Source organism: Condylura cristata, unplaced genomic scaffold (assembly GCF_000260355.1).
Source record: "Condylura cristata isolate star-nosed mole 26May11 unplaced genomic scaffold, ConCri1.0 scaffold00007, whole genome shotgun sequence".
In the NCBI taxonomy this organism is placed as follows: Eukaryota; Metazoa; Chordata; class Mammalia; order Eulipotyphla; family Talpidae; genus Condylura; species Condylura cristata.
In genome coordinates, this window is record NW_004567108.1 from 64753893 (window position 1) to 64765222 (window position 11330).

General features: G+C 39.8%; 1 protein-coding gene across 1 annotated transcript in view; it reads right to left on the reverse strand.

The window, feature by feature from the left end:
• Positions 1-10117, reverse strand: part of REEP5 (receptor accessory protein 5) — a 47893-nt gene extending 37776 nt beyond the window's left edge. The window contains exons 1-2 of the mRNA XM_004678373.2: positions 9919-10117; positions 9319-9412 (exon numbers count right to left, since the gene is read on the reverse strand). Coding sequence (XP_004678430.1) covers positions 9319-9412; positions 9919-10036 — 212 coding nt within the window. The 5' untranslated portion in view covers positions 10037-10117. The remainder of the gene's footprint in view (positions 1-9318; positions 9413-9918) is intronic.
• Positions 10118-11330: the final 1213 nt, after the last annotated feature.

Below are 11330 nucleotides of genomic sequence, written 5' to 3' on the forward strand. Positions count from 1 at the left end.
AAAAAAAGTTGAACTCTTTGAGCAAGGATTAATATAATTGCTAATTATCATGTCCACAAATACATGTGTTTCCAATTACTCACACCAAAGTAACTTGAGTACATACTTTCTGTACTGCTATGGTTCATATGTCACTAGCCATTATAATTCAAATTAGCCAAATGATGTAAACTTAAAAGTAAATTATCATATGCCTTTAAGGCATTGGCTTTATCACTAAAACCAGGTGTATTCATTAATAGAATTTTAAGTTTAGAAGGCAGATAGTGCATCAAAAAAATCAATTAATAAAAATCCTATAATGAAGAAAAGCTTTGAGATACACTGTTTTGAAAGCCAGAATATGAATACTATGAACCATCATAGTTATTATAATCCTTTTTGATACAGCAAAAACATAATGTGACCATTTATAGAACTCACTATGAATGGGACTGGTTTTGTCTATATTTATCAAGTGCAATGTAGGAATTCCTGAGAGCTCAAAAGATGTTCTTACTAACTCTACTTAGATATCTGCCACTGTAGGAAAAAAGAAATAAACATAAGTTTAAGATATAAACCCTAGTTTGTTTCCACACCAATAAGTAAACGCTTTTTGTCTTCATAGAAAAAAAGGTCAGAAACTATGGGTGCTCAGAAAATAACACTTGTTTTTCACTACAGCATAAGCACTTTCAAAGCAAGCATGCAAGATGACCCACAGAACAAGAGACTAACAACAAAAGTAGAACAGACAACAAAATCAATTTGTTTATTACAGTTAATTTCATGCCTTACATTCCTCCCCCACTCAAAAAAAATAAAAGGGTATAGATAGGTAGTGGTAAATATGATTTCTAAGATGACTATACAAGAGCAAAGAAAACTCAATCTCCTTTGCTCTTTGTCTTCCCATAACATAAATTGATGGATTTAGTGAAATAACACAACATTCAATTAGCTAAATTCACAATTAACATTTTAAAAATGTGTCTTTAAAACATTTCTAATGAAAAGTGAATGATATAGACAAAAGCAGTCACCCGATGGTCAGATTTTGATGTTTAATTACAGTTATTTACCAACTCTTTGTTGTTGTCCTTGTTTTGAATGCAAAATAAAAGACTCAGTCAAGATTTCAAATAGAAATCTTGGACTGTTAGTAGTGCCCTGTTCAGGGAATCAAGCAACCCCATTCCTGTGATGTCTTTGCTTGACATATGACCTTAGCAACTTGATCTCTCAAGACCTCTCCTCACTAATATTTTATAACTTAAAACTGAATGCATTCAACAATTTGATAAAGAGATGACTGGAAAAGATGAATTCCTTGTGCAATAAATAGCAGATGTGAATCTTACTGGGACAAAAACTGTTGTTAGTAAAGTTGATTTTTCTGTAAATAGGATACTTATATCAACAATTATATCATAAAGTTCAACTTGAGTTCAAGTACCATCACAAACTTGACTGGTACAACATGAAAAAACCTTTCCAGACAAAAGATGACAATCAATGTAGGCAGCAGGCTAGAGTTCCCTCTGACACGGGATCACTGGATCCCGTGACTAGATCCTCTGGCCTGACTATCAGCAGCTACAGGATATGTCTAGTGGCCATGTGACTGTGAGAGCCTGAAGTGAAGAGCTCTTCCCAGGAGTCAGAATAATGAAAAAGTGACAGAATGAAGTCAAAGAAGGTTTCTATAGCCCCTACTTATATTTAAACTGCTATGAAAATTGATCTTATTTGCAATTTTTGAAAGTGTTTCTAAACTTTGCTATTAATTCATTTCCTCAAAATTAATTGGCATGTTACCAATAGGTACCTTCATAAACTTGACTGGAACAACATAAACCAGCTTTCCAGACAAAAGATGACAATCAAGGAGGATATTTGGAAATTAAGTTGAAAATTGAGTCTTCATTTGAAAAAGAGAAGAACTCAGGATCAAAGGGAGATGAAGGCAGCACCAAAGATAATGAACTAAAACTCTAGGGTCTTAGGAAAGACTCCAAAACAGAGTTTTAGGAATGTGTTCCCCCCCTCACCTACTTTAGGATCCAGAAACTCAGATGATGAATAAATAACTTAAATCATTCATCTGATTTGCTCCTCAAATCTTTGTCACAGGCAAGGGGGAAATAAAAATAATCACATTATTTATAAAAAGAGTCACCAGTTGTTAGATGGGTATTTTATTACTTCTTTGATTTCCCTATTCACCTCCTTCAACTTAAAATAGCTTAGCAATATTAACAGGAATACTAACTGAAAATATAATAAATGAAAAGCTAAAGGTAAAGTGTTCAAATGCTTAGGATTTCAACATTGCATCAAAAATACACCTGCACCCCTATGTTTACTGCTGCTCTGTTTACAATAGAGAAGATGTGGAATCAACCCAAATGCCCAAAAATAGATGACTGGATTAAGAAGATGTGGTATGTATACACAGTGGAGTATTACTCAACAGTCCAAAAGGATAAATTCATGCCTTTTGCAGCAACATGGATGGAGCTAGAAGGGATCATGTTTAGTGAAATAAGCCAGAGAAAAAAGAAAAATACTGGAAGGGATGGTTTCACTCATAGCAGGAGCGTAAGGTTTCAGGAAAGATTAAACCAGCAATTGTAAAAAAGTGAAAATGAAAAACAATGAACAAGTTTATAAACCAGAGAGACATTTTACAGGGATGGAGAAGGAAATGGGGTCAAAACTGGGGTGGAAAGAGCACAGGGGACTATGTTGATAGCACATGGGTGAATTGATGGTGGGAAGTGCATGGGATTACATCCAAGATGGAAAAATGTGCAAAATGAAGAATGATGTAAAAAATATATATACATATATATATTTATTTATAAAATGATAAATGAATAATGTTTAGGATTTCAGTGTTGCTTAAGAAAACTTTATAGAATTCTGATTATATCTTTGATCCAGATGCACTGCTGGCCAGAAAATGACATTTGTTTGTACTTCATATTACAGAGAAGGCAAAATGTGGATGTGTATTGTTCCTTTCTTAAGCACTGTAACAAAGAACATACAGTAGCAAAGAAAAACTAATGTAAAAGGAATATAAGCAACTTAATAGGAAATGTACCCACTTTCAAATTCTCAGTAATAAAAGATTAAAAAAATATAGTTACAAGTTAAAAAAAAAATCAAAACACAAGAAAACAAATGCAGCCCAAGCACAACCTAAGAAGAGAACTACAAATACACCCCCTCTGGCATAAAGAGAAGCCTGGCTCTCCTCTTCTCTCTGCTTCAGGTCACTTGCTTCTATGCAACAGAAAGTGATCACATGGCAACTTTCTCAGACTCTCCTCTGGTCATGAGCTCTGTCTACCATTGAAATCATAAATAAGTAGATTATTTAAAAAGTTCCAATCCTGGCCCTCTCTAGTGGTGCAGGGGGTTAAAGCACAGCACTAAGAAGCATGAGTTCGATCCCCACCTGCCCCGGAGGTGATACATATGGCGCGTAGCAGAACTCTCCTGGCCTGCCCACTGCTCCCCTCAGCAGTGTACTTCTTCAGTTGGCCTGTTCTGCTCCCCACTGTCTCTGGTGAAGCCTCTCACCGCCCCTGCACCTCTAGAACTGTACTCCAGTTCTGTGTGCATAAATAAATAAAATCTTTTTTTAAAAAAAAGTTGTAATCCTTTTAAACCCATATTTCCTCACTTCATCAGCTGGATATTATTTGCTAAGATGCTACAGCTTTTACTATGTGGTTTTTGACAGAGTTTTTCCAAATTTGCCCCCACAATTCCTTTCTGATCTAATGTCATAGGAATTATCCCCTAGGTTTTTCCCTTTGATATTCACTGTCTGCTAACATAGAACTAAAGGAATACTGCATTCCCTCAGGTAATACACTTCAGGGTATCATATTCAGAAGGGATATGCAGGGAAATCCCTGCAAATAACTATTTATATAGCTTCTGTCATGAATCAAAGCTATATGACCAGATAACAAGAGAAAGAAATTGTTAGTAACATTCTAATTCGTGTTCACAAAATGCTGTCAAGGCCCATGAGTACAACTGTATGATTTGGGATGGCAGTACCTTATTTGATAAAGAAAAAACACACTGCATGGAGGCATAAAAGAAAAGGCAAACACCAGACCTGCACTGTGTATTTTTATTATAGACAGAGTCCAAAAGCCACAGGGGAAGCAGTAAGGCACACAAGTTAAAAACATGGACAATGGAGTTAGACTTCCTAGGTTTAAATATCATTTTCACTATCTGCTAGTTAGAAGACTGTGTTCAAATTCTCTTCCCCTATTTCTTCATGAGGACAATCACAGTACTTAGATGGAGGGTTGTATAAGGATTTAAGAAGCTGTGTTTGGAAGGTACTTATATAAGTATACATGTCTGTTTCATTTTAAAATGTTGCATAAGTGTTCAGCAGCCATGCAAGGAGAGAAAAGCATTCTTTGTGCTGTAACAAAATTTAAAATGAGCTGAAGAGGTCAAGAAATGATCAAATGACAGATCACTTCAGTGTGCCTGGAATTGTAAAAGTGTTAGCAAACACCAGACACCAAATACAGGACTCTAAACCTATTTAATGTGCTTGAACCTGATGGTAAAATATTCCTAAATGTGCTGTCACATACCTGTGTAGGAACTGAGGGTTCCAGTCTGTGTCTAGTTTGTGCCCCAGGAAGCATACCCTACCTCTCTGTCCCTGAGTCATCTAAAAATGAAAGGAATCAGACTGCGCGTCTGGTCTGTAAGGCCCAGTTCTGAAAGTCCCAGGAAGATGGCAGCCTGGTCCTTAGTGCTGTGCTTTAACCCCCTGCACCTCCAGGGAGCGCCCATGCAGCCTGGTCCTTAGGAAAATACTAAAGGAAGAGAAAAATCACGTTTTCACAGAAAAAGTGTCTGTGTCATCCTTTCCTTTCCACAGGGCAAAAATAAAAGTAGAAAACAAAGTCATCAAACTTGCTCTCATGGTCCCATTTGAGTAAAGAAGCTGCCGCAGAACCAGTAGCCTCATTCAGGGGCCACTAAAAAGGGTCTCTGGCAGCGAAACTTGTAGAGAGGGCCCCGGGGGAGAGTCATCTGTGTAGAGCCATTAAAAGCCACTGAACCAGAAACAATTTTCAGTGTTATGTATATGATTCTATTTATATTAAGTATGTAGGATAGGCAAACCCATAGAAAAATAAAATGGATTCATGGTTTCCAGTGACTGGGATGTAGGAGAAATAGTAACTGCTAGTGGAAATAGCATTTCTTTTTGGGGTGATGAAAATGTTTGGAAATTGGGGTGATGAAATGTTTGGAAATTAGATAGTGGTGAGGGCTGCACACTTTACAAATTGTACACTTTAAAAGCGTTGTATGTGAAAAGGGCAGTGAGCCAGTCAATCTTATAACAGAGGTTCCTAATATTATCCAGTGGTTTGCCTTCTCCTGTCAGCACCAGAGGAAAGCAAAGAGATTAAATAATTCTGCCACAGCTCTTAATAATGAGAAAGCTAGAATTAGATTTCAAATTGCCTATGTAGGGAGGCCAAAAAGTCTGGAAACAAAGGCAGGGGATAAAAGGCTCTCCTCTCAAAGAACTCAGAGGTAAACAACATATAAAGAAAGTAAGAGTGAGCGGGAGGAACAGGGTTGCCTTCCTTGAGCAGGGCCAGCCTCAGCTGGGTGTTTCAACATGTCCAGACCTGACCTCAAGTCCCACCCACAGATTTCCCAAGATGGTGACTCAAACTGGGAAGTGAGGTTCTCCAAATTTTTTAAGATCCCATGCTGGCCTTTACACACAATCTGTGGGCCCTGCTCCATAATGGCCCAGGAAAAGGAAAATGCAGGAGCATAAGTTTTCCGTTTTCAGGAGAGAAAGGGATCAGTAATAGTTGGCAGGATTATTCATTACTTGCAGGGGGCACGCGAGTCAGAAAGACCTTAAAATGCAAATCATCTCATGTTACACTCTTCCAAAGCATTCAGAAAACATGCAAATTCCTAACCACCACGTAGAATAAAATGTACATTGTGTACTGGCTTCAGCCCTGCCCACTGGCCCCTGCCCTTCTCATCCTCCTGTAGCCACTTCCTTCACAGAAAACTTCCCCCAGTTCCTTCACCTGCTGCCCCTGGGCTTGGCACACTCATCTCCCTCTGCTGGACCCTTTCTGATTCCTCACATCTTAACTGTGAGATTGTGGCAGATAACTATTTGAGAAGGGTCCTTCCAGTTACTCTTTACACAGTCAATTTTTTGTAGAGGGTTCACCTACTCTACAGCTAATTTACTATTTCTTTCAGCCACCTTGGTAGTTGGTTCCTTCAGGAAAATGAAGAACACATCTGCCTTAGCCCTGGTGTATCTAAAGTGTTGCCACTGTGACTGATTAGCACATGATTGTTGCAGAATAGCTAAATCTTTATTTTTAAAAATAACTCTGGCTGGGGAACATCAAGAGAATTATGAGGCAAGGAAAACAACTGAAGTGAAGGCAATCACAGACCACATTTGAAGTGACTCTGACTTAGGTACTATGGATACTACCATTTTCAAGAAATTTATTTTGACAGTTATACACATTGGTTAAGCAATGAACAGGCTTGATGAGACTAATGTAATACTGACTGCCTGATTGTTTATTAACTAGGGTCTTATGTGTTTTACTGCGCACATAATTCCACATCTTATTGAATCTCTTTCACAAAGTAAAGGCCAATTAGGCCTCTGGATTATCTCAGGAATAAAAGGACACTTCCCCTACCCCTTTACCCACTTTTAAGGATAAAAAGCACAGGGTACTGCTGTCACCATATACCAGAAGTTCCAACATTTCTCATTAAATTCTTTAAGATTTGTGGGAAAAAAAATCAACGTAGTTAACACCCCTCCCCCCAGCAATACCATTTAAGAATTTCTAGGGGCAAGATCCAGGCATTAGTATTTTTTAAAGTTCCTCAGATAATTCCAACGAACAGCCAAAGGCTGAGAACAACTGTTTAGGGAAAAGTCCATATACTCATTTAATTCACTCAATTAATTCCTGATTTCCTAATTATTGTTGACTCATGTTTATTTTAAAGGTAAAAAAGTTGGGTCTATCAAAAAGGAGTAAACTATGAATAAAGTACCAACCCCAAGATATTTATGTTATTTCTTGTGTTTTGCTTAAATTGTTAAATTCCTTTGATTAGATTTTTAATAATTTTCTAACTAATATTAAAGAATACTTCAAATGTCACTTTACCACTGATATTTAAATAGAAAAGAAAGTGTGTATACCTGAAAAGAGTAATTCTAACATATGTATAATTTACTTACCTGAACTACCCAGAAATTCCTTGCAATAGGCAGGGACATTTAATATCTTATAAGTAAAAAGAGGCATAATATAAAATTCTAGAAAATGAATGAATGATTACAAATGATAAAGCCAAAAAAAACTGTATTGAAATTACTTCAAAATATAACTAAAGAAATTGTCCCTGATAGAATTAACCCACTTTTTTTTAATACTTTTCAAGTCAAAGAAAAGTATGTCCTAGTTCTGCCTTCATCTCAATTACATCCACTCCCATACATATATAGATCTATATATCTCACTTAGAAAGAGATCTCTAACTTTTTAAAGTCCACACCAATGAACAGCCACACCATCAGAGAAGGTTATGTTTCTCACAAGATTATGTACAAGATGGCACTGATGCAGAAATGGTGTTTTTTATATTATTTGGTATTTTTTGAAAATCCACATTTCTTGCCAGTTCATCGTAACTCAAGCAGCTAGGCAATTACTAATGTGACACACAAGATTGATTCTAACTGTGATCAATAACATCTAAAGCACAAACCTGAGAAAGACTTTGACATGCTTTTCTTTTGTTAAAGTACACCTTTTATATATATATATATATACATGCATATATGTGCCATTTATTATACATATACACATATATATGGGGGGGATAATATATTTGCAACTAAACCCTCACTTAGGTTCTTCCTTCTGACGCTTCTCCTTTTGTAGCCAACTTCCTTGAAAACATCTTCTTTCTCATGGAACACAGTATATATACTTTGAATTAGTGTTAAAGAACACCTTTAAATGCAGTGATATGCAAGCCATTTTTAATCAGGTTTGCTTACTAACTTTCTATATATATCATGTAGCAGATGACATTTTATGGAAAACTGTTATTCATGTACTTTTTTCACTGACCGACAAGCCAAACCAGTTTTTCTGGACTTCCTCTGGCATCATTTGGTATTCACATAAAATCTAAATGGTATGTTCCTGGACAGGGAAAGCACTTCTCAACTGTAAGACAGAGGACTTCCAAATTCATAAGCAAGCAATGCATGTAGGTAGACTTTCTGAGTGTCCCTGTGTGTCTGCACCAGACTAATACGGTTATTGTGTCATTTTCACTTAATTGTTCAAGTCAAAACGAAAATGTCTATGAAAATGTTACTTCCCTTCCAGTCATATGTTAAATTCTACCCTAGTTCATGACAGAAACAAGGTATAGTAATGTGTGTTTAGCGTTATGGCTGAAGTCTTTTCTTTCTTAATTTTTGTCCCTAGGGTTGAGGATAATTGCAGCTATCATTTTAATGACAGCAAAATCCACCAGCTTTCTTAGGAAGAACTGTAGAGTCAAGCAAAATTAATTTGTGGGAAAGAATGATTCCTATCTCAATGAATCTAAAACTTAAGCTGTAGAATATTTGTTAAAAAAAAAAACATACTGTAGAGTAAAAACAGCTTCAACCAGAAATTCGGATCGAACTCTGATGATTCATCTTTAATTAGTTTAATTATATAATTATTTATAAAACCAAGATCACATTAATTATATAGGGATACTCCTATCCCTATAAAAGGGGTGCATTTTATTAGGTTTGTTTTTATACTAGGGTAAGCATTCCTATTTGCCTGTAATAGTTGGTGAAGCTTTTTAAATTCAAGAAGGTAAATTCTCTCTAGCATATGAATTAACATAAATTCAAAATTAAGAAAGTCCTCACTGGTGGGATTTTTACGTCTCCGAACTTAATTAAAGGTGAAATACACATGAAAATAGTTATTAAGAAGAAATCGGCTCTCTTGGCCCATAGAGATCTCCCTGTCAGACACACCAAGCCAGTATAATCCGATAAAATATACATTTCAGAGAATCATCAGGCATCAAATTAAGCTCTAAAATGTGTAAACCTAAGCAGTCGGTTACTCAGTGCTTTGATGTGTCTCCCAGAAAAGTGGCGCTGTACTGTAACCCGGGCAACCCCGAGTCCCAGGAAAGTGGGTGAAAGTGAAGGGGGCGAAGACCACTTACGAGATGTAGGCTGGGTAGCCAAATCCTATCAGGTTGCAGAGGAGAGAAGCTCCATAACCGAACACCAGGTACAGGGCCAGCAACCCGATGAGACCTACAGATCCGAAGACGGAACTGAGTCAGGTGGCACCAGTAAGCTCAAGCCCCGCAATCCCCCGCCCCCCATGCGAGCTCGGTTTAGGCGTTCAAGAAAACAAACCACACCGAGGTTGGGCCTGGCCTCCACTTTCCATTGAGTCCTTCAGTCTGCGGATACCCGGCACCGCCCCCTCCTCCCATTGTGCCCTCAGCCAGACCTTTCTCCCCCGGGGCTCAGCCCAGCCTCGCCCGCCGCGAGGACCGACACGTCAGCGCCTCGCGGCTCCGCGTCCCACTCGCCACCTGGCCTGGGGGCACAGGCCGGCGACGCCCAGTCCTGGCCATGGCGGGATCTGCGGCCCCTGGCCTTTGACGGCCGCTAGTTCGGTCCCAGAGGAAGCCTCTCGGTCCCGCGTGTGCCCGACGCCGCCTTCCCAAGCCCTGTCCGCTACTTCCCCAGCAGCCGGAGCGACAGCTGCCTCCCGAATCCGCGGCGCCGGCAACCCGGAACCAGGCACCCACCGAGCGCGATGTAGCTGCGGTTCACGCCTGTCTTGGCCTCCAACTTGGCCAAGAGGTCGGTCATGCAGTTCTTCTCGTGCAGGAATTGGTCGAACCTCTGCCTCATAGCCGCAGACATGGCGGGGACCTTTGCGCCGCCCGGGGCTGCTCCTAGTGCAGTGGCCGCCGAGCTGGGTGCCGGGGCGGGAAGCGGGCGGGGCGGCGGCGGGCGGGGCGGCCTCTAGTCCACGTCCTCGCGGCGCCCGCCCCCTTAGCGCCACACCCGGGCGGTGGCCCGCTCGGAGGTGGCCAGTGCTGCAGCAGCGCCGAGTGCTGTTGACAGCTCGACCGCGCAGTCCACCAAGGGCATTAGGAATCGCGAGCTATTGACAGAGGGCAAAACGAGGGTGGAGGGAGCGAGCGCGATGCTTACGCCCACCCTCAGAGGAATGAGACTGGCTTCAGGTACCTTCGCTGCTGTATTGTTAAAACTAGCAGGCCTTTTAAATGTATATGAAAATTGAAATGATCCGCCATCCTGAAATAACCCTTTGGCTACTGACCTCATTTTTCCTTCCTTGCCAGACTCAGCATCGTTTTTCTCACGTATTGATGTTAGTTTTTAAAAAGATTGCTGAAAAAAACATGTGGAGGGGGTGGGGTGGGGGGGAAGAGGGACACTGCACTACCCAACTTTTCATGGTGGATTTGCATTCACTTGATGTCTGATGTGGTGATAATATTTCCACCCCTCTTCTGCATTTATCTCACCAACAAAATCACCCTGATGATGGTCTTTCAGCTTTGGAGTACGAGTTCCTTGGATTTTCTTCAGGAACTCTATACTTGCTCTTCCTCCACCTGAACCTCATCTCCTGTTCTCTCTCACCTATATTATTCTAGGAGACTCCTTTTGAAATGATTCTTTTTCTAAGAAAGGAACACTCCTATCCTCATGGAGATTAAAATCCACAGTACTGGCCCTCCCTGGTGGCGCAGCGGGTTAAAACACTGCACTGAGAAACTAAAGCCACTTCCACATGAGTTTGATCCCCGCTTGCCCCGGAGGTGACCACATGGCGCGGCAGACCTCTCCTGAGCCGCCCGCTGCTCCCCTCAGCAGTGTAGTTCATCGATCTGCCTGTTCTGCTTCCCGCTCTGTCTCTGGTGAATCCTCTCACCCTCCACATTTCTGGTCTGTACCCCAGTTCTGTATGAATAAATAAATAAATCTTTAAAATAAAAATAAAAATAAATAAATAAAAAATCCACAGTACTGGAAGATCACTAGATTAATGAGGAGATCAAGGAAGAAATTAAAAAATACCTTGAGATGAATGACAATAAGTACACATCCCTCCAGAACATATGGGACAGAGCAAAAGCAGTTATAAGAGGAAAATATATAGCAATACAGGCTCACATCAAGAAAG